Source organism: Podarcis gaigeae, assembly GCF_964106915.1.
Source record: "Podarcis gaigeae genome assembly, chromosome: 3".
NCBI lineage: Eukaryota > Metazoa > Chordata > Lepidosauria > Squamata > Lacertidae > Podarcis > Podarcis gaigeae.
The window spans coordinates 38,945,192-38,969,155 of NC_139680.1; the positions used below are offsets into that span (position 1 = coordinate 38,945,192).

The 23,964-nt window shown below is 41.4% G+C and overlaps 1 protein-coding gene across 6 annotated transcripts in view; it reads left to right on the forward strand.

Moving 5' to 3' along the window:
• The window catches only part of MYO6 (myosin VI), a 114,721-nt gene that overhangs the window by 47,986 nt on the left and 42,771 nt on the right, over positions 1-23,964 (forward strand). For all 6 annotated transcript variants that reach the window (XR_014561902.1, XM_083729964.1, XM_083729966.1 and 3 more), the window contains exons 8-19: positions 900-997; positions 1,128-1,292; positions 2,726-2,806; positions 6,340-6,520; positions 7,107-7,251; positions 13,557-13,714; positions 14,546-14,637; positions 15,741-15,813; positions 16,443-16,570; positions 18,368-18,463; positions 18,914-19,087; positions 23,442-23,480. Coding sequence is in view for 5 of the 6 variants with exons in the window: in XM_083729964.1 (XP_083586090.1) it covers positions 900-997; positions 1,128-1,292; positions 2,726-2,806; positions 6,340-6,520; positions 7,107-7,251; positions 13,557-13,714; positions 14,546-14,637; positions 15,741-15,813; positions 16,443-16,570; positions 18,368-18,463; positions 18,914-19,087; positions 23,442-23,480 (1,430 nt within the window). In the remaining variant the exon portion in view is untranslated. The remainder of the gene's footprint in view (positions 1-899; positions 998-1,127; positions 1,293-2,725; positions 2,807-6,339; positions 6,521-7,106; positions 7,252-13,556; positions 13,715-14,545; positions 14,638-15,740; positions 15,814-16,442; positions 16,571-18,367; positions 18,464-18,913; positions 19,088-23,441; positions 23,481-23,964) is intronic.

Consider the following 23,964-nt stretch of genomic DNA (forward strand, 5'->3'; position numbering starts at 1 on the left):
AAGACAGGACTTACAGATCCTGCCACACTAGAAGAGGCCAAAGATACTTAGAAACCCTTCAAATCCAGGGCCCAAAGCCCAAGTGAAAAAGAAAGCTTTTGCCTGGAGCCTAAAACTAGATAAAGATGGTGCCAGAGGGGTCTCCCTGGGGAGAGCAGTCCACCATTGCAAGTGGCCACGTGCTTATGCTGTTTTGCATTGTTTTTGATGGCTGGGTTAGTTGCTGAAGGAGGAGTGCAGTCTTTGCTGTCCCAGTGATGCGACAGCGCAGCTTAAACGCCATAGTCTGGGCAAGATTCCAGGCACCTGCTTGTTGCAAGGCCTGTGGTTCTGTTTGTGTTTGTAGCTGAGCCATGGGATCAGGGCTGTCCTTTCCGTTATCATCAGATAGTTGCCCTGATCTGGGGATCACAGAAGCAGCTAGCAGGCCTTGTGCATTGTCCTTCTCTCAAGGAATGAGATAATTCATGTGTTTGGGGATGCAGCTGCAGTTGCTTTAAACAAGCTATTGAATGTGTGACTTTTTTTTTCTGTCCAAAGCTAGCTTTTGCTCACCTGATAATGCTGACCGTTTCTAGGCAGCATCTTAAGAACTGGAGCAAAGTCTAACTTGCCTTATAGATTTTCTTGAGGGTTTCTTTCTTGAATTGTGTATTGGAAAAAAGGATGGAAGGGTGGATATGACTGTGTGTTTATCTATAAATATATAAGATGATCTGCTTATCATTTATTTTGAAAAATGTAATTTTATTCAAATTCTTTGAGAGAGTAACACGTTTAGGGATTTAAAAATTGAGTTTGCTTTTTTGTGCTTTAAATAGTTATTCTCCCCACCTTTGCTTCAAATGGAAAAAAAATCATATTAAGCCACTTTCATTTTATTCTTCTTATTTTAATAGCCAACCCCCTTCTAGAAGCCTTTGGAAATGCAAAGACCGTTCGTAACAACAACAGTAGTCGCTTTGGAAAATTTGTCGAAATCCATTTCAATGAAAAGGTATCAGTACTTTTTTGTGCATGGTAGGTTTGCACAGGAGCTTCCCTTTTCTTTCTGTAATCTCATTTGGGAAATCTTTTTAAATATAACCATTTCCTCATTCAGAAAAGCTTTATTTTTCCCCTCCTAGAATTCAGTAGTTGGTGGATTTGTGTCACATTATCTGCTGGAGAAATCGAGGATCTGCGTTCAAGGCAAAGAAGAAAGGAATTACCATATTTTCTACAGGCTGTGTGCTGGAGCCTCTGAAGATATAAGAGAGAAACTTTATTTAAATTCACCAGATAATTTTAGAGTGAGTTGATTGTTCTTCCTCCCCACTTTCCTCCATCTTGCAGGATGCTTACAGTGAAGTTATTCAGCCATGAAACCCAGGTAGCCAACATGGTGCCATCCAGGTGATTCTGGACTACAATTCCCATCATCCCTGGCAATTGTCCCTGCTGGCTTGGGTTGATGGGAGTTGGGAATCCAACAACAACTGGAAGCTGCCAAGTTGGCTACCCCTGTACTAAACCTTGATTTTTGTGCCCAAAGTGGTTGAATCTTCAACTTGTCATCATATTGATGCATTCTCCTCTTAACTTATTTTTTATCAGTTAGATCTTTTCATGCATATAAGCATTTTATTTGTGTTAGTGTCCTGTTACACAAGGCGTGGGATGGTTTGCAGGCTGACACATAATATGAAATCAGATCAAAATGATAGGAAGGAATTCAGCGTCGTGGTAAAACAAAACATTCCATCAGCATAAATACTGCCCACTATGACTTGCTTTAATTATTTTTTTAAAAAATTGCTATTTGCTCTAGTTCATTTTTACCATACAATTCGCTGTAGCGATGTATTATGAACAGTCCATGGGTGTTGCTTTTCTCTGATTGAATTTCGTTTTAAGGGTCTATTTGTTCCACTGTCCTGGTTTTAAAGTATATTGGGTTTAACCCAGAGGTTTCATGAACAGCTCATGCAATATTTCTGCTGGAGGAATGGAAGAGGCGATTTATGCTGATTTCCCCATCCCACCCACCCCCAAAAATCTGCACTGAAAGGTTGGCCTGTTCTTCTGAACAGTATGGAAAGTGGTGCTGAGGGGCTGCAGGCATAGGAAGAATTTAGCTCAAATCTCCCCTCCCTATCCACTGGTGGGAACTTCCACTGGATATCAGTCTGTTCCACATAGGACCCCTTCTATTCATGGAAGAGCAAGTCTTGATCTAACCCAGAAATAATACCTGCATTTTCAAATAATTAAATGTATAATAGGATGTAAATGAGAGGGACACGGGTGGCGCTGTGGGTTAAACCACAAAGCCTAGGAGTTGTTGATCAGAAGGTCGGCGGTTCAAATCCCCGCGACGGGGTGAGCTCCCGTTGCTCGGTCCCAGCTCCTGCCCACCTAGCAGTTCGAAAGCACGTCAAAGTGCAAGTAGATAAATAGGTACGGCTCCAGTGGGAAGGTAAACGGTGTTTCTGTGCGCTGCTCTGGTTCGCCAGAAGCGGCTTAGTCATGCTGGCCACATGACTTGGAAGCTGTACGCTGGCTGCCTCGGCCAATAAAGCGAGATGAGCGCCGCAACCCCAGAGTCATCCACGACTGGAGCTGATAGTCCAGCTGATGTTACAATTACATCCTGTAACATGATGATGATACACCATATTTTTCTACTTCCTTCTATAGTTTTTGTTGTTAATTGTATCTTTTGTTTTCCTTTGCTTCACAACAGTATTTGAATCGTGGTTGCACTCAGTACTTTGCCACCAAAGAAACAGATAAGCAAATTTTACAGAACCGCAAAAGTCCTCAGGTATGAGAGCTACTCCGTATGTTTTACATTCATGTTTAAAAGCTCAGACTTTGCAAAGCAGCAGCAGCATTTGCTGCCGCCATCGCTTGCTGCTATTTCACATCTGGTTCACATGGTAGGACTTATTTTTGCTTTGTATGCAAGCAGTTTGGCAGCACTGATCCTTGTTTGAGAACAGGGACTGAATGTCACCACCACTACTACTTCAGACAAATGATTGGCACTGTCAAAAATGACAGCAGCCATCTGTTAGTGCATGCAGATCCTAATGTGCAGCTGGAAAACCTATCCACTGCTCTATGTAAGGGCATTTCAACTAGGACCCATTGTCACAGCTGTGGCTTCCCTTTATGAACCGAACTTTTATTCATGTATATATGGGTTAATCTTGGGAGGTTCTGTTCTTGCCTATGTGCCCAAGTTGTAGCCACTGAAATTTCGTTGGCACACATTCTTTAGGAAAAGTGGCCTATAATTGAATACCCAATTGGATTCCCCACCCCACCCCAATCTGACTATTTAAAGAAATTAAACAACAACACAGCAGGTATTTTTTGCTTGCTGTGTAGTTTAACATTTCACTACATTGTTGAGTTTAAATACCTGCAGAAGCCCAAACGTACAGAGTGTATATTGTAATGCTGGTCTCAGTAAACTAAAGAAGCAGAAAAGCAAAATTCAATAAAGGTATCCTATTGGGCTGGGTTGTTGATCCTGATTTCCCTACCTCCCCACTCCCTAGTCATCGCCAGTATATAGCCTCCAGGTGGGTACCTGTTCACAGAAATGCTTCACTCCCCATGTGAGTGCCCACAACAATTGCAATTGTGGTCCCTTATTGGTTGCTCTTACAAGGGGGCTGCCATGAAGTCTTAGCTAGTGAGGCAAGAGGGGAAAAAAATCCCTTTTTCAGTGCAAATCTTCTTGCCACGTCAGTGTTTTATCGCTAATATGGCAGCATAGCATCAGGCTTATAGTGAAGTGCTGGTACCACAAGCCTAAAATGGGCTTAGGTTAGTAGCTACTCATGGTTTCTCTCTGTAACGTGCAAAGCTCTTTGGGCATGTAGGAATGGTTTATATTCGTACCCCAGAAAGCACATTGGAGAACAGTTAGCTTATGTACTGGCACCTTTAGGATAATTTATTAATTTATCTGTTTGTGGTAACTTGGAGCTGTTGCAATGTCCAATCAAGTAATTTGCCCAACTCCTAGTATCGCTATGTAGTGCGGAGACATTAATTTTTATTACTATTATAAGTAATAATTTAAAAAATTAAATAAAAATGACAGTATTCTCTCCAAAGGATCAGTCATATAAAGAATGCACAACCAACTTCATTTAGCCATGGGTGGGCATTGCTTTATAACTATGTATTTATTCACACAACTGCTTGGACCAGTGACACTTGAGGGTCTTAAATAAACTTTTAGCCATGGACTGCATAAGACAGTGATGGCCAAACTTGGCTCTCCAGCTGTTTTGGGACTACAGCTCCCATCATCCCTAGGTAACAGGACCAGTGGTCAGGGATGATGGGAATTGTAGTCCCAAAACAGCTGGAGGGCCAAGTTTGGCCATCATTGACGTAAGACATGCTCTCACAGCTGTGGTGTGGGTGAAGGGTGGTCAGGTGAAAAAAGGGGATAGGGTTTCTGCTGTGTCACAAACTTCACCTGTTGAAATTCCCTCTTCAGTTCAACTGTTAAAGGTGCGGGGAGCCCTGACTTTTCTTTTTCCTTCCACCCGTCCATCTTATGTGGATGCCATGTGAAGAAACTAACTTCCTCTCAGTTCAGTGGGTGATATGTGTCTTTTACATCTACTTGACCCCTGTACTGATCAAAAGCTTTGGTTGTTGTGGGCTAAGAGCCATGTGAATGAGCCTGGTGTCAAAAACTTGAAGGGATTGTTAATGTCAAATGAAGAGAAGATCCATCTTGTAAATACAGGGATCCTTTTAAATATAGATATGTGATCTTGAAGGATGACCTATTTTCAGAGGTATATTAGAATGCAAATTCTGTCTTCGGTTTTAAACAAATATATAGTCTCTGATCTCAGTATGGATCTTGGAATTGATTCCTAAGAATGTCACCTGCCCTTTCTAACTATAAGTTATTCTCTTTCATCAAGCTATTCCATTGTATAAGTCATCTTTGTTGTTTCATCTTTAAACCTCCTTGAACATGTTTTAATAATAGTAAGCGGAGTAATCAATTAATGCTTACATTATTTTTATCCTTTTCCTATCAGGAAGATGAGGTGATCACTTTGTATAATTTGAAATTTTAATTTCATTAAATTGCTACGTGATGTGAATTTTTCAGATGCATGTTAGCATTTTTATTCTTAGATGATTAGATCAGTGTTTCCCTTGTTTGGGATTAAAGTGGGTACAATGCAAGTCAAATTGCATCTTCTCTTTGGGTTTACAGTGAACTTTTAAGATTTAAGGATTATTTTTCTGCATGCTTCCCCACACCCTTGCATGTAGTAGCTTGCTTTTTAGTTAAAATGGTTAGATTTTAGAGGTGGTGGTGGTGTGTGATGTTTGAACTCAAAACAGCTGAATAACCATAACTGTGTGTAACTTTCCCTCCCCACAAAGAACCCATTGCCTGGTGAATTCTTATGCACTATAAAAGTTCATAAGAACTGGGCTATGGACTTCTATACACAGTTCTGTTTGCCAGACCAGTGTTTGTTTTTCTGCTGAATTTTATGATCACACACTTCATTCATAATCTACGTATATTGCTGTCGCCTGACTTTTCTTGTGCCAAGACTGAGGAATGTTAACATTGGGCCTGAACCAAATGTTCGCAAGCAGACATTTTTGTTCCATTTTATGGGGGCCAAAATGAGGATGGGCCTGTAGCTCAGTGTTAGAACTCATTCAAAGATCAACCCTTGACATTTCGATGTAGGCCTGCAAATGATTCCTTTCCAAAACACTGGAGTGAGCTCCTAGTCAGCTTTGACAGTTCTGAGCTAGATCAACCAATGATCTGAATTAGTGTGAGGCAACTTCCTTTGCCCTGGCTCCTCCTTATGCAGCTACTTGATTACTGCTGAAATGTTTGACTGCTTTCTCAGGCTGCTTTGACCTGATTATGTGACAGCAAACAGTTGAGGATCATGTAGCATCCGTGACAGTGTCACGCTACCCTGTCAGAATGCTATGAAGCCAATTCAGAGTGAGGACAGTAATTCCTGCCCTCACTCTTAAGGGCTGTTTTCTTGAAGATTTTCTAAACAAGAAGATACTTCTCAAATAAAATCAAAGCATTCACACACACACACATTTTGTCTCTGGTTAACACTACTTCCATACATCCTTCTAGTAGATCTTTGTGAAGTTTCAAATCACTCTGCCCCATATACTCCTTTCTCCACATTCAACACAAATCTTAATTTTTATGTGTGGTATTTCTGAGCTCTGTCCATCAAATACACTTTTGGCTGGATGTTCACCAATGGAAATATTAGTTCCAAGCATTTTGAGACTGCTTTTGTTTTGCTTTTATAGTACTTGAAATCAGGCTCCCTGAAAGATCCTCTGCTCGATGATCACGGAGACTTTAACAGAATGTGCACTGCGATGAAGAAGATTGGCTTAGACGATGAAGAGAAGCTGGATCTCTTCCGGGTGGTGGCTGGCGTTCTACACCTCGGGAATATTGATTTTGAAGAAGCTGGCAGCACTTCTGGTTAGATCAGTAACTTTTGTTTCATTTTGCATCAAGCAGTGTTGCTGCTTTGGTGAAAAGTTGGTGCGCTTCAGCAAAGGAACACAGAGGATTCCTTGTTTGTGTGTGGCGATTTACCGTATTTTTCGCTCTATAAGACGCACCAGACCACAAGATGCACCTAGTTTTTGGAGGAGGAAAACAAGAGAAAAAATATTCTGAATCTCAGAAGCCAGAACAGCAAGAGGGATCGCTTTGCAGTGAAAGCAGCGATCCCTCTTGCCGTTCTGGCTTCTGGGATAGCTGCGCAGCCTGCATTCGCTCCATAAGGCGCACACACATTTCCCCTTACTTTTTAGGAGGGAAAAAGTGAGTCTTATAGAGCAAAAAATACGGTATTTTTTTTCTTAAGAGATATGCCTATTATTATGTGTGTGATTCTGCTTTGTTCATTCATGCTTTGTGGAATAGTTTGTGCTGTGTGTTACAAGTAGCTGTATAATGAAAAGGACTTTGTAGGCAGTTGCTGGTTCCTTACTTTAATGAATTTTTTTTTAACCCACTTTTTAACTGTCCCCCCCCTTTTGCTCTTGCTTTTAAAAAATAGGTGGTTGCACTCTGAAGAATAAATCTAGCCAGTCTCTGGAATGCTGTGCAGAGCTCCTTGGTTTGGACCAGGATGATTTGCGTGTAAGCCTCACCACCAGAGTCATGCTGACAACAGCAGGGGGCACCAAAGGAACGGTTATAAAGTAAGTGGCTCAGAAAAGCAGTGTGTTTCTCTTTGTTCTTCTCCCCCCCACCCACCCCAAACAGCTGCCCTACATGGTAGTTGTCTTTTTTAAAAAACAGAGATTGTAAAAATTGCCTATTAAATCTTTGCTTTGAGCTATTCGGAAATGTCTTACTTGCAACTGTTTATGGCGAAATAGAAATTTAGATTTGCGTGCCTTTCCTTTTTCCTTTTTGCTTTGTTCTGCAAGATGAATAGCACTTTCCGAAGAGCAATAAAACATCTGTTGCTGTGCCAAATTTATTTCTGTCTCCCTTTCATCCCAGTGTGCAAGAGAGAATATATCTGTGCAATAACGGTAAGGGGGAAAAAATTGCCTGGCAGTTTTGTTAATGATTAACCTGTCAAACGCTAGCAGGGAAAGTGAAAATGCCTTGCAGTGTGTCTCGGCACAGCTTGAATCCATATTCGCATAACAATAATTGCTTAAAACCCGGGAGTAAGCATGATGTTTGTACTAAGCGTACAGCCTGCACGGCTCCTTGGAACATTTTAAAGATGGAAGTGGAAAACTCCGATGTTCGCTCAGTTCTTTAAGCACTGCAACTTACTCTTTTGTGTGTGTGGTTTGCAGCACTGTGCAGCAGAACTGCCGCTTTATAGGCATGAGTTATGCAAATAGCCTGCTATGTAAACGGTTTGTCTCCTGTCAACATTGCTTGAATTGTGGATGGGTTCTGTTCAGTCACTTCGGCTATTAACAGCTCACGCTCGCAATGATTCATCTTACCATTGATTTACGCTATCTGAGAACCTTGCCTACTTCCGCAAGATGACTTGGTTTGGTTTGACGTGGGCTTCACCCCAAATTTCCATTTTAATTACATGACATTGTGTCAAGAGCCCAAAGTTCATACCTTTGCATACCATTTGCTTAGGTTCGCTTTCTCTGAAGAGGCTGGCTTTTCCTCAAAAAGAGAAGGCGCCAATCCAGTGGGAAGAAGTCTTAATGGACAGAATGAGAATGTGTTGCCACTTCGAGATCACTTCTGACTTAATGCAGCTGGTGGGAGGGCAGCAGTGGGGAAGGAGGTCATTCTGTACAAGGAGAAGGATACAGAGCAACAGACACTGCAATCACTGCTGTGCTCATGGTGAAAAGACACTTCCACTTGTTCAAGGCAGTCCTGCTGAGTTGCCCTAATTTTCCTCAACTGTTGCAGCCCTCCATACCCCATCACACACTGCCCTTTCAGAAGTGGGGACTTGAAAGCCCATTTGGTGCACTACCCTCCCATGTTTTCTTGAGTGGAGCCAGTAAACCTACTTGCCATTCAGGAGGGCCTTTAAAACACTGCTATATCATGAGTTTCCATCTTCATTCACTTCAACAACTTTCATTGGGCATTGTTGCTACCCTCCCACTCTAATAAATCAAGGTGTACTTTCCCAGGGTACAAAAGGTGAGATGAACTTCACCTTTAACCAAAAGTTTCCTTTCCGTTCTATAGGATGGCAGAACCGAACAAGCTGTTAGTATTTTGTGGGAGGGATTCAAGCAGGAAGTTTAGGTTTGCGCTATTCAAGGGGTCGCCCTAATTCAGAAACAGAACTTTTGCAGTTAGGAAAGTGACAGGAAAACATGAGATGACCGACTGGCCAATGAGAACATGTATAAACACCTCACAAGCAAATCTGGATGAATGCCGATTGTGTAACAAATAAATCAGAACAAATGTTCAATAAAGAACAGATATCATCTAACTTCCACATAAGCTTTGTGCAAGCAAATCAGGATAAATGCTCAATAACTAGGGCATCTGGAGGAGCCCCAAGTCTAGATTAAATTCTGTGTCAAATATTGAACAGGTTTCTAAACCAAAGCAGGTGACCATTTTTAGATTATAAACATGATCAAGAACTTGTTGACATGACTAACTATTCAGCGGTGGAGCAAACTTGCTTGGAAAATGATAGACCATCCTTTTTCAGAAGGTTTTCAGCAGAGACTGAAGGCTACTGATTAAAGAAACTGTAAAGCTGGATTTCCTAGATCTGCAGCAGGCTTGGCTAGGTGACCTTGGAGGTCTTGTCTGACTCTATGGGCAGTATTCAAGCAGGCATTACTCATAGTATGCTCACTCAAATTAATGGGCCTGACTTAGTCACGTTCGTTAATTTAAATGGGCCTGCTCTGAGTAAAACACAATAGAATACTACCCGGTGATTCTATGAAAATGTGGGAAATGCAGCCACTTTTGGAGTGACTAAAGGAAGAACAAAAACAAAACAAAAAAAGACATGATTGCTGCACTTTCCCCATTGAAAGTACAGAGAATACTTAAGTATTAAGATTTAGGAAGAATGAGCTGCTTAATAGGTAGTGGGGATGAGCTTGATGAGATAAACAGAGATGACTTGGCCATGGGACTCTATGGCTCTGGCGACTTCCAGATTGGATTATTTTAATGCACTGTACATGGGCTGCCCTTGAAGGCGACTTGGAAACTTCAACTGGTTCAAAATGCAGTGGCCAGATTATTGACTTAGGGGTGTGTGTGTCCCTATACAACACTCAAACACCCCTGTCCAAATGAATTGCTGGTTAATTTCTGGGACCAATTTAAGGTGTTTGTGCTAGTGTTTGCCCTTCCTTACAAACCCTCTTTGGCGTTAAGATCAGCAGAGGGACCCTCTTAGTAGTTCTGTGGCTCCCAGATGTTCAGGGTGGTGATGGCCTAGGAGAGGACATTCCCCATGGCAGGCCCTTAGTCCCCTCTTCTCCCACAGAAGTACATCTGGCATCTTCCCTATACAGCTTTTGGCGAATGCTGAAGACACAATTATTTACCCTGGCCTTTCAAACTTGAGGTGTGTGTTTTCAGGGCCCACCCTCTCCCTATTACTGTAATTTATTTTAACCATTTTTAATTTCTGATTTTTTAATTGTTGTTGTAACCTTCCTGGGACTTGTTGGTTAAGGGCGAGCAATCAATTTATTAATAACAGTAACAGGTAATAAATAAATAGTTTTTAATGTAACTATTATGCATTAATGGGGGCACAGGTTTGAATTTTAGATGGGTCCTGCCTTATTCTTGGTCCCCTGCTGCTTGCGCCAGTATTCCCATGACAAACCATAAACCTGTAAAAGGGCAATTTGACACCTGTGTGACTTCTGGGAGCATGGAATTTGATCTTTTCTTATAGCCACAGCATTTTGGCTGTCTTAATATTTCAAGATTCCAAAGTGTTGGGTAGAGCTATGAAGGCCTGAGGAGGGAGAAAATGGAAGAATTGGGGGAAATCCCAGTCCCCCCATTTTTCTGCTTTTTGTCCTGTTGTGTTTCCAAAACAATGGGGGGATCCAGAACAATACGGGGGAAATGAGTCCTGCCCCACATTTTCCATTTCCTCCCAGGCCTTCACATCTCTAGGGCTGGGGTGCCCACCCCCCAACACTGTAGGAATAATATTGAGGGATAAGTTTGCATTGTGTTTTGAAGAGGTTCTGCAGCATTACTTCTAAACTACAGGTGTTAATGTATACTACTTTCTTCTTCCTTCAATTTTCCTTTAATTTTGAAATCTACTGTGGAAAGTTGCTGGGGTGTAATTTTTTTTTGTGGGGCCCCCTAAAATTATGGTGTGCCTAGTGCCTTATATAAAAGATTGGCAGTTGACATGAACGACGAGGATTACAGCGCTGAGCTCTTAAACGTATCAGAAGGGGAATGTAAAGGAATCTTCCCTCTATTTATAAGATAGGATTGCTGTCAGTACCTATTACGCTAAGATAAATCAAGAGATAGTACATTAAGGCTAATTACACTCTAATGTAATGTAGCTGCAGCCATTCCTAATGAACAGATGAACAGAGCCTTCATTTCCTAGATACTTCGTTTGCAATAGCGGGGAATTCCAATGCACAGCAGCTTGCCTTTACATAGGGTTTTTACACAAAGGAGAGGCGTTACTGCGATAGCGGAAAGCCTGCCTTTTATACCCCTAAGAATGGTGTAATGCTAGACAGCTGCCCTGCAGGCTCTCTACAATTCCTCTCTGTGTTGACCTAGAGAAGAGCGCAGTGTAGAGAGGACTGTAACTCCTAATCCTTTTCTCTGACAGTGTCAGCATCTCGGTGCAAATGGGATTGTGTTTTTTCAACCGGCTGGGCTTAAAATTGCCAACAAAACAGTTCAGATTCCCTGTGAAGCTTTCAGTTGTTTTTCTCTTTTCTTTTTGCAAATAAGTATTCATTGCTGCCAGGTAAAGGGGAAGAGGGCAAAGAAGTGAAACGTCTTAAAGTTTCTATCCCTCCCCCCCATCACAACAGAAAAGCTGTCTTGGAAAACCTATTTTCAATGTTAGCTTTCTTTGTGTCTACATCTGTTTTCAGTGCATGCCTGTATGCTTGTGAATAAAACAAATCAAACTTTCCACAAAAGGCACGCCCTGCTCCTGGTGGTTTGTTACAGGGTGTGCATTTTTGTGGCTATTTACTGCAATGAGAAGGCACTCTTCACAGGAGGTTGGGCTATAGATGACCCTCCTTTCTCTCCAATATTTTGAGTTTTAGGTAGCTGCAGTAGTCCCTGACTGGCTATAATTTCATGCCACCACCCCCCATCATGTGACAACAAGTAGCCCACAAAACTAATTCTGAGTGAGGGCAATTCTTCTGAACAGGCATTGTCCAAATAAGTCTCTTTTGCCCTCAGGGGTGGTGTCACATTGTCGAACCTAAATTGCTGTGTGATGAGATCATTGTTACCAGGAAGAAGGTCAATTTTAAAATACCGTTTTTGTGTGTGCTGAGAATAGCACATTTGGCTCAGCCCTCAAAGAAATATACCTGGAATATTATCCTTTCCTTGTTTGAGATACTTCCTTCTCTTCTTTCCAGTTTCTCCTCAGGATCCAGTGTTTTGAATCCAGCCTTTCCTCCTTCATCTTCCATGCTCTCCCACTTTCAACTGAGTCTGCTTCCTTCCGATTGTGGATTTTAAGCATTTTAAATAGCAATCTTTCATCTTGTGTGCTTTGTTACATAAAACAGGATGTAAACCGTAAAAAAAAGGGGGGGAGGCAGAGGGCAATGAAGTGGTTAAATGAGCAATGCCAAAGAGCTTCTTTACCTATTACCACAGAGTGGAACTAGAGGATATGCAAGGGATTAGTACATCAGTTTCTGCTCTTCCAGGTATTACATAATGAAGGAAGATGTTATGTGCTCAGTATTTGGATATAGCTTTCACACAGTTCCAGGGAGCCTAGAGAGAGGATGTATGACCTCTTTTAAAGGAGTTCACCACAGAGCAGCACTCCATATAATCGCCTTGCTAACACATGGGGCTGTTTTTGGGCTTGCGGACAGTCTGGGCTCAGTGTGGTGTAGTGCTTAAGAGCGGTAGACTCGTAATCTGGTGAACCAGGTTAGCTTCCCCGCTCCTCCACATGCAGCTGCTGGGTGACCTTGGGCTAGTCACACTTCTCTGAAGTCTCTCAGCCTCACTCACCTCACAGAGTGTTTGTTGTGGGGGAGGAAGGGAAAGGAGAATGTTAGCCGCTTTAAGACTCCTTCAGGTAGTGATAAAGAGGGATATCAAATCCAAACTCTTCTTCTTCTTCACGTGAACCGATGCATCCATGTAGGTAGCGTGACTGTGGCTGCCCCAGTTTCCATGAGGGTGGCAGCATTTTTCAGTCCTCTGCTATAATGAAAATTGACATTGCTGTGTATACAGCACCCATGTGGGGGAGACACCATTCATGCAAATTGGTGTCTCCACATTGGAGTTGTAGACACAGCAGCTCCAGTTTTGCAAGCTCAGCTTGGCCATAAGACCAGCATTATCACCAAGGCATATGAACCATTCCACACATTCCGTTTTGCTTTTCAGGTACAGGCACCTTACAACTATGTTCAAGTGGTGAAACTCCTGTCTGTTGCCTTAATGCATGCATGTTGGAACAGCAAACTTAAGATTTTACTGGTATTGGGCCCTCCACCAAGGTTGATGGGTGTTAGGCTCCCGGCCTTTTTATTGGTGGCCCCCATGCTTCTGGAATTCCTTCCCCTAAGAACTCCACTTGTCCCCTTTTCTTGTAGCCTTTAAGAGGACAAAAAAAGGCTTTAAAAAAAGAAAAAGAAAATTCCACCATATCACTAGATCTTTATTTATGGTGTTATCTGAGGTTTTGAAGATTATATCTTGTTTCGTTCTGTCGTTTTTCATTTGTTTTGGGAAGTTGTGTTGTGAGGGCTTGCCACCAAAAATGGGGAGATCTGAAATGAACAAATATCCTCTTGTTACCATGCAGGGTTCCACTGAAAGTAGAACAGGCGAACAATGCACGTGATGCTCTGGCAAAAACTGTCTACAGTCACCTCTTTGACCACGTGGTAAACAGGGTAAACCAATGTTTCCCTTTTGAGACGTCCTGTTTTTTCATTGGAGTTCTTGATATCGCAGGTTTTGGTAAGTCTTTTGCCTAGGGAACTCTAAATTGCTGTTTAGCTTTAATATGGTTGCTGTATTGCATCATCTGCTTTCAGACCGTGCTCTGGGACCTAGTTAGTGATCTGTATTTCTTCCATTGGAGTGATCACTTAGCGTTGTGTGTAAGTCTGTTGACATTCAAAGCAGAGTGAGCGTTACATCGGATTGGGGGAAGCTAAAAGTCCAAATGACTTAAGCCCGATCCCAGGAAACCTTCCCAAAGCAGTGATCAAGATGTTGGCATTTATGTTGTGGTGACCCTTCCTTTTTATAAAGTGCTATGTAGTCTGGCGGTATTATTCAATAAACAAGCAGTGTTATCAACCTATAGCAGAAGGAGCTGTGGGAGCCGGAGACTGGGAGATCAGCAAGTAAGCTGGGTAGAGATTAGATACCCTGAGTTCCTGTTTCAAAGCTCCTTCTTTAAACCACTGTGCTACCCTGGCTATGTTACCTGTCTTTAGCTTAATGGAAGATGTGAAGTAATCTAAAGAAATATGGCAACAAATTGTTCTCATTAAGCCTTGGATGCAACTGGAATTCCCATGGTGGGAAGAGGAATTGAGTCCACGACTCTGTATGCAGTTACCGTCAGAAAGTCAGAGCTGCTACCTGAGCACTTCCTTTGTATTTTAAAAGAGAACAGTAGGGGATAGTCTAACTTCACTCTTCTGAATTGCAACTGTGTTTCCTGAATGGAAGACCTAATGTTGGAACTCTGGGCCTTAAACCAACATAAGATTATAATAAGTGTATTTCCTAGCGACGCCCCCACTGATTTTAAAGCATATTAATTCCTTTATTTTACAGAATATTTTGAACACAACAGCTTTGAACAGTTTTGCATTAACTACTGTAATGAGAAGCTGCAGCAGTTCTTTAACGAAAGGATTCTCAAAGAGGTAATTGTATACAACCATAACAAATTTATTATGGCATGGACCACAGTCCGCTTCTTCAGATGCATGAAGTGTAAATATCATTTGGCAGGTGGTGGGAATGGGACATACAACAATGAATGCAGAGTGAAATTCAGGAGAATCCAGTGATAAGTACCTGAAAGCAAAGTATTTACAGTGACCAGTTAATAAGGCTGTTCAGTGACTCTTGTTTTTGCCACAACAGTTTAACGCAGCTGCCATTTTAGAATGCGATGCATGTTGTTTATAGTCATTTCACTGAGGTTTTTCTATTACCAGTGTCTGATCTGCTGATACAATACATCTGCAGATCTTTGCCTGTAGCAATTCTAGGAGTCAACTCCTTGAGTCTCATGGACTTTTGAGAAAAATTACACAAATATTGCATTACGTAGATACCCCATATGTGTAATTTTTAAAAATAAAAAAATAGTGATTTGAAATTCCTTCTACGAAGATGCACAGAAAAGTTGTGTCTGAATCAGCCTTATTTCCCCCATTAACACTTTAAGAGCATGCATATAACTGATGTGCTTGAATGTCCTACTGGATTTGAAAACCATGAAGAAAAACTTCCAAATGACAACATTATTTTTCAGCTTCCACTTCAGTGCACATGGTGATGCTAGTTAGACAGCAATGCTGGAATCATTTGAACAAGGTCAGCCTTCATAGCACCTGTAGCAATTTGACAAAGGCCTGATGTTCGAGATACTGAACAATCATATTCCCAGAAACAAATAAAGCAAATGACATAGGAGGTGGTTCAGGGCACCAGAAAAATATAGGACTGCTGGTTTTTTTGGAAGTTTGAGCAAAAGTGCCGAGCTATTTCAGAACTGTTTCATGCCACAAAGTTCAGGTTGCTTAAGACTGTGAAGTGGCTCATCACTGAGACCATTACTCGTTCTTCTATCATAGGATCAGCTTGACTTGAAAGACAACCAAGTCAGAAACAGGGATGGTGCTGGCACTCATGTGTGACATTGCTAGCATGTACCTTCGGCCCCCACGTAAAGGATATGAGAAGTTGGATAGATGAGCAGTATTTTACTCATACAATAATTTCATTATTTCTATTATAGGAACAAGAACTTTACCAGAAAGAAGGTTTAGGTGTCAATGAAGTCCACTATGTAGATAACCAAGACTGTATAGGTATGCATGTTGAATTCTGAGATGCCGTTTGTGTAAAAAAAGAAGTTTTATTTGCTGTGGTTTTCATTGAAATTGAATGGTAGTATATCTGTTTTGTTTTCCTTAACCTTTAACATTCTTGGAAGCAGCAGGAGGGTGAAATGGGCCATTTCACATGATTTTTTTGAATGAAAACGTTCTGTATTTTACACCTGCTCCTTTCATATTATATAAGAGATCCATATTTTGAAATTTTAGTGAAGGGATGTAATGTGAAACTGTGGTTTGCTTAAACATAGTTTATTTTAAGGTCTGGTTCTGAGCCTCACTATAAACCTGGATTGTTTGGGTGACTGATAAACCAAAATATGAAATCACAATTTGGAGGTACTTTGCAAAAACTAATTGTTGTAAAACGTCTGAATTCACATATTGTTGACAAACCACAGGTTTGTTGCTTAGGTTGTTGACGTTTACTGCTAAGCCACTTAATATATCAGCTAATAGAATAGCGGTTGGCAGATTCTGCAGATTACTCAAGAGCAGATGTATTTAGGAAAGGTACAAGCTTTGTATTGCTTGGCAACACTCTTGTCACTACTCTGTATATACTGTATTAACTAGCCTGTTGACTTCTGTCTTGCAAACAGATTTGATTGAAGGGAAATTAATAGGTGTTCTTGACATTTTGGATGAAGAAAATCGGCTTCCCCAGCCAAGTGATCAGCACTTTACATCAATGGTACATCAGAAGCACAAAGATCACTTCAGACTCTCGGTAGGCTTATTTTTTTTATATTGGCATCACTTTGTTTACCCCAAGTTATAAATTGTCGTAAATAAAACAATTGTACATCCAAGATTCCCCATTATCCCTTTTCTGTCAGATGTTCCAGAATACTTTCCTACTGACAGTACTGGTCCTATAGAGGCTCATTTGCTTGGAGAGAGTGTAGCTACAATTACATGTATATGTATTTTGGTTTCTAATTGCAATGTGTGAATTCAGGACACAAGGACAGAGAGATTGACTGCAGGGAACAAGGAAATGTTTGCTTTGCAATGTTTGGTTACTCACCAACCCTCAAAAATCACCTCCCGCATGACAGCTTGGTTTAGCAAAAAGTTTCCATCTCCACAAATGGGACGTTATCTAAAATATTTCTAAAATAACCAAAATATTTAGTTAAGGGTGCCATTTTACATAATGGATGGGCTACACAGATGAATGCCCGATGCACCCATTGCAGCAATCATGTCACCTTAAATTCCGAATCAACCCATTTGTTATGAAACCCAGTGTGTTGACCCCACCACAGGGAAGCATCCTTGGCAATAGTCAAGGGAGGTTTTATCTCCATATGTCTTTACAGCAAAACGAAAGGGAATATTATAAACGTACACTTCTGATTTATTTACCATGACCAGGCATAAAGAAGCATTTGGTCTCTGAGGTTCTGGGAGAAAGTCAGTACAATTGCACACTGTCTCCAATGTTCATTTGAGTCACATAATTTTAAAAGGAGGTGGGTAAGAATCTGCAGTGCATCACATTTAATTTCTTAGCCACTTTCCACAAGAACTCTCCAAGTGACATATACAGATAAGATTCCGATACACAATACTCCACCAAGCTACAAATGAAACCACTAATGTGATCATATTGCAAAAACGAATATGTCTAGCTCCCTAATATAAACCTTGACCACCATCCCTGCTGGCTGTGATTGCAATCTAGTTGCCTTGGTCACAAACTCAATATAAAATGTGGCTTCCTTACAGTTAAATGGAGTAGGCGGAAGAAAGCATGTGGCACCAATTTTGACATGCTGGCTGTGGATTCTGGTTTGTTTCTAGGTTCAGTTTAATGAGTTGTCTTTGACCTTTAAAGACCTAAAGTGCCCAGGTCCAACATACATGAGGGCTATCTTTTCCCATATACCTGTTCATTAAGATCTGCTTCATAGACAGGGTTTTTTTTTGGGGGGGTATGTTGGGCCCAAGGTTTTGGAACGTTGTCCATGGGGAGGTGTGGTCTGCCTTTGCATTGCTAGTTTTCAGTTGCATGTTGAGTGTTCTCTTTCAGAGGGCATTCAAGACACCCATAGCTGCGATATTGCCGTTGCACATTTTAGTAGTTGTTGCTGGTTTTTGTTTTTTTTAAAAAAATAGGTGTCAAAGCTATTCTGTATGTTTTGTATGCTTTGAACTGCTCTGACACAAAAGGTGTGGCATTAATATTTTAATTAGTAAATACATAATCCAACCAGGAACTAGTGTAGTCCATGTGGTTGGAGTCTTAGCTGCCTTCACTTTCTTCTCCTTTTTAGTTGAAGACCATGAGGGCAGTGAAGAGCTGCCATTTAGCAGTACATTAATTTGTGGCATGCCAAAATGGCCGCCTCGGACTGGCATGTAAAAATGCATGGGGCTTACAAGGCAGAGTAGTTTTCTAATCTATTTTCTTTGCAGTTTTATGTACGTAGCTGGTCATTTGTTTTGTGCTTTATGATTTTATAGTTCTATGACACCTATAAATAAATAACATAAATAAAATTTTGGTTTTAAATTTCAGATACCCAGGAAATCTAAACTGGCTGTTCACAGAAATATCCGAGATGACGAGGGCTTTATAATCAGACATTTTGCAGGAGCAGTATGTTACGAGACAGTAAGTGAACATGATTTACTGAATTTCATCTTTCTGTATAGTTTTAAAAATAAATTATTTATATCTGTCGTGTAGTGGATCCTTGTGAGTGTGGCTGAGCAGATAAAGTATATTCAGCTACATGGTGAGAATTTACGAAGGCTATGGGAAGAACTCAACATCATGCTTAGGACCCCACCAGATCATTTGAATATTGAAGAAGTTTCATTGGGAAGAGGTGTTAATCTAAGTTGGCAATGCTGTTTGTGAGAGCAACTAAAAGTTTCTGAATGGTGTAACCTAATGAAGTAAAACAATTTTTGCTTCTGCTTTTTAAAATCATTGAGGTTTGGTCTGCAGTGTCATATTCCTGTGTACAATTTCTGCCCAGGTGCCACAGTGATCAAGTGATACCATAGACATGTGCAACCTTTCCCTCCTACCTAACATTATTTTCATTATTTTCCTCAGACCCAGTTTGTGGAGAAAAACAACGACGCTCTGCATATGTCTCTGGAGTCCCTTATATGTGAATCCAAAGATAAATTTATCCGGCAGCTCTTTGAATCCAACACAAACAACAACAAGGACCATAAACAAAAAGCAGGGAAGCTCAGTTTCATCAGTGTGGGAAACAAATTTAAGGTATGGGCGTGACAAACCTTCTCCTTTATCGGGACTCCTTTCCATTTTCTATGAACACAACGAGACTGTAAAGTTAGGCAGACAGCATGAGTGGTTTCAGTTTCACGTATTCCTCTTGTCGGACCATCCTTGTTTACTCAGAAACAATCCCTTCTGGTTTCAGCAGGATTTCCATTTTCTAGGATGTATGCTCAAAATTGCAACCTCAAACAGTTTTGTGATATGACAGGTATAGCTCATCTAGTCTGGCCTTTGCTGTAGTAAACTGAGGCAAATCTTCAGTGGCTTTTTGCCTTTCCCTGATATTGAAGCAGCATTTCTCCATGCCCTGAGGATACTGGGGTATTCCTTCTGTCCTCCCTCCCTGTTTTTCGTAGTCCGTGTTTGAATTTCAGAAAGGCCTGTGTGATCTCCAGGTAACACTGCACCACTCATTTCTTCCACACGTCCCTCTGCCTCACTTCTGTTCCTTGCCCTTCCTTTATGACTCACAAACAGCATGAATGGCTTCTCTCTCTCACACACACCCGCTTTTGCAATCTGCCTCTGCAACGTTTTATGTGGGGCTTCTTGGACTCTTCAGTCGCACACTCACGCTTGCACACACTTCCACTGTTGCCTCTGTCATTCCACCTTCTCTTGGGCTGTGGCTGCCGAAAGTTGCAACCGAGACTTCACCACATGTGAAAGCATTGAATGTTGCACAGGGAGCGAATGAATTGCCAAAATGGGAATCTGTATTAGTTTAATACTGTGTGTTTAGCATCTGTATTAATTGCAGACCCCGAAGCAACTTCTTATCAGAGCTAAATGTGTGGTTTAAAAAGCTTTGCTTTCTGTTGTATAATGAGAATTTGCACATTTGAAGCGAGCCCCTTCAGTCAACAGAAGCTAGCTGTGGGTGTCCCATTGAGACAGTAAAGTAGATTTAAAGTGTTATCATTTCTCTGAACCCTCTAAAAATATTAATAGCATTGACAAGACAAAACAAAACCCAAAAAACCTTGGGGGGTTGAGCATTCCTTTTCTCACCCCCCTTGCCCTTCTAACAGTATTATCTGATGCTTTTCCTAATTTTTCCTTTTGTTCTTAGCTGTAAATCTGACCTCTGTGTCTTCTGCTCTTTCTGTGTTAAGCCTTCTCTGTTTTTCTGCTTCCTTTCCCTATTCATCAGTTTTTATTTTAGTTGGCTTTTACCAGCTCAGGATGGCTGGAGGGGAAGCTATAGGGGAGTTGAGAGGAAAAGCAGGCAGAGGCAAAACCAAGGGCTGCAGGTAAATGTATCACCTTCGTGGACTCATTATTTATCAAACTGCAGTAATTTCAGCCAGAATTCTTATTTCTAGCACATCAGTTTTGCTTCATGTAACGTTAGAAAAATGCCTCCACTCCACAGCAGGGTTTTTATTTTTGTTGCTGGTTCCCTCAACAACCCATGCATTAAAAATCACGTATTAAGTCTGTAGTGGGACTTGGGAAGGGCAGTAGCTCAGGGTTGGACTGTGTGCCTTGCATGCAAAGGGTCTTGGGTTCAATTCACTTAGAGCTGGCGGGGGGGAGCTCGTTTTCTTTTTCACTTTTGTTTTTTAAATTTTAAATTAAATACCACAATCATCCAAATAGAGGGAAAAGCAAAATATATTGAGAAAAATGGAAAGGGAGAAAATGGTTGGAGAAAATAGCTTGCATAATGACATACTATTAAATTAACATAAAAAGAATATACAGGGGTACTTTGCCTGCGATTTGATTGTTGAATGAACAGAGCCCATAAACTTGTTTTGATCATTATATTTTAAAGTGTTTCTGTCAGCTTTATCATTGTGACATATCCCCAAGCTTTCCTCAGCCATTGTGGGTTGGTTGGAGGGTCTTTATTTTTCCATTTCTGGACTGTATAGAGTTTTGCCATAGTCAAAAGAGTAGTTACTAATTAGAGATCGGGATTTATAACTTCACCGCATGCAAAGAAGGATTGTGTTTGCATTTCTAGGTAATGCAAAGCCGGTGATTTCCTGCTATATTCAAAATTGTAACTCCGAGAGGTTTTGCTTTTGCACAATCCCAGAAGATATGTATGAAATCTGCCTTAGTTCTTTTTCTCCTCCAGCAGTACTCCTTTTCTGAAACTCTGAAGAAAGGCTGCCACACACTGTAGAATCAGGCGTAGCCAACATGAATGATGATGGACCACAGCTCCCATCATTCCTGGTTAGAATGAATGGGAGTTGTGAATCATCATTATTATTAATAATAATTTCATTTCCATCCTGCTTTACATTTTTAAGGGGGGGGGGATCTCAAAGTACCCAAATAAAACAATCTAAAAGAAAACATTACAGAAGAAAGTCAAATATAAAGTATGCATCCAAAGCAGCATAATTAACAGGAAACTAAAATATCATCTTAAAGATTTCAAATGAAATCTTTACTAATGGAGGTTAAATATAAAATGTACATTTAAAGCAGCAAAATTATCAAGAAAATAAAACACTTTCTTGAGTACAGAACATACCTGCAGCTGTTGCAGCCAATTCTGTTAATGGCTGTGGGAACTCGGGCTCCACAAGCAGGGACTGCAGTAAGAGACAGCCAAGGTGGTCCAACTATATCTGGAAGAGCGCCATGTTGGCTACTCCTAATGTAGACATTACTGAGCTAAATGTACCAAGAAGGCAACTTGCTTGCTTTTCAAATAGAAAACGGGTTTACAAACATAAGTCATTTTCCATGGGTAGAAAGTGTAGGTGTGTATTTCCGAAATCAAAATGCAAAAGGAGGATTTCAGGCATGCAGAGAAGTAGGTGAAATTATAGCAGGGCCAAGGCTTTTTAGCTTAGCTGAAGATCCGTCTGTTACTTGAGATTGCCACAGAGCCTTCCCATCCCCCCAGCCCCCTTGAATGGCCTGATAATGGGGGCTGGAATAGGGTTGGGGGAGAAGTGGGACGGGATAGGATAGCAGAGCCAGTCTCTGTGCTAGGCTAAACAAGTGAGGAAGATGCTCCCTGCTTCTGGCTTCTGCCAAGCCCAGCACGCTATGAAACGAAAACCCACTCTTCCTGAGGGTCCACTAGTATGCACAGAGGACTTGGGGAGGTGGGCAGGTCTGTTCCTACTACTCACTGGGCTTTGGGGCAAGAGAAAATTAAACACCAGTGCTCAAGCCTACATTGCTGTTTTTGCCTCTTGGTTGCAATGCCAGGTAAGAAACTGACTGCTCCTCCAACCACTTTCTCTGTGCATGCCAGGTGAGTCATTGGATGGGTTGACCCTCTTTTGCCCAACATGAAAATTGCATTTCCCTGGGCTCTGTGCAATGCCAAGGGAGGTCCATGGGGGAGGCAAAAAAAATTGGTGGTGGGTGTGTCTTCATTAGCAGGTGATTGGCTTTGTGAATCACCATTTGAAACAAAAACTAGACCACTAAGTCAATCCATAGTCTATATTTTAAACATTTTGTAACTTCGACCAACACACCCTAATGGCTGAAAAAAGTGTTTATTGAAACCTATCTGGTTCCTGATGAGTTATGTGCAAACATCCACTGCATCTGGCGAAGTACAAGACTCCCCATATCATTTGTGATACTGTGTCTGATCCTACACCATCCACTTAATCCATGTAAGGTTCATGTAATAACATGGATCAGGATATCTATGTGCCAGGTGAATGCGTAGTGTAAGTCAAGGGGAAGCCAAAGTGGTGCCCTCCAGGTTCATTGGGCCAAAGCCCCTGCCAAGCCTGCCACTGCTAATGCTAGCTGGGGCTGATGGGATCTGGTGTCTGACAACATCTGCAGGGCACTACATTGGCTTACCCTTGTGTTCAGTGTTTAAAAGAGTAGCTCACATTTAGCAAATCGGTGGTGCTTTCCATTGCATAGAAAGGAGACATTCGTAGAGGCCACTTGGGTACGAGAAGCATTTATGTACCAAGTTGTACATATGAAGTCGGGTGGAAGAATTCTGGTAGTTGTATGGTATGGCGTTGCTGCTTCCCACCTTAATTCTCTTGCTGCTAATGCGGTTTGACCACGAGTAGCAAGTGAAGGTGTTGGTATCGTGGACCGACAGATCCTATGCACTCATTCTCCTTTTCACCTCCATTTGAGCAAGTGCATGTGTGCATGGGGAGCTCGTGCTAAGTGATGCATGCAAGGAATGATGTGTCCTCATGAGTGTAGCCCGGGGGGAGGCGGGGGGGGGGGCAGCTGCCCCTATTAAGTAAATCAATAAAATATTTCACTAACTGAGGTTCTGCTCCCCCCACATGAAGCCTGGCCATGCCCATGTATGTCCTGTGTGCCTAATCTCCCATTCTCCATACTGATGCAATTTCCTTTGCTTTTACAGACTCAGCTGAATCTGCTCCTGGAAAAGCTTCGCAGTACAGTAAGTGGAGATTCTTTGCCTTCTGTTAACTCACATTATTTTTTTTTTTTAAAAAATTGCATTTACACCAAATCTATAGATTTCAAATGACGTATTGCAGGAATAAGTTAACTGTATAACCACTGCATTTGATAGTGAGGCAAGCTCTTATTTGCTGAAGCATGGCTGTTCCATGATCCATGTCAACAAGTTAGTTATTAGGGGTCAGACGTTTTGGATATTACCATCCAATACATGAACTGATGGCGCCTTCTGTGTGCATAGGTTGAGCGTTTTCGATGTGGCTCAAACCATTTTCAAGTTTTAGATATGTATATTTTTAAAGTATCCCATCCTTGAGGGCTTCAGTGCCGGATCAAAGCATTGGGGAAGACTTGCTAGCAGATAATTGCCCATGATAAACACAATGGGATGTATTGAGAATCATTGCTTACACATCTGAGACCATTTATCTGCCCTATTCTTAGCATGCAAAGTACAAGTA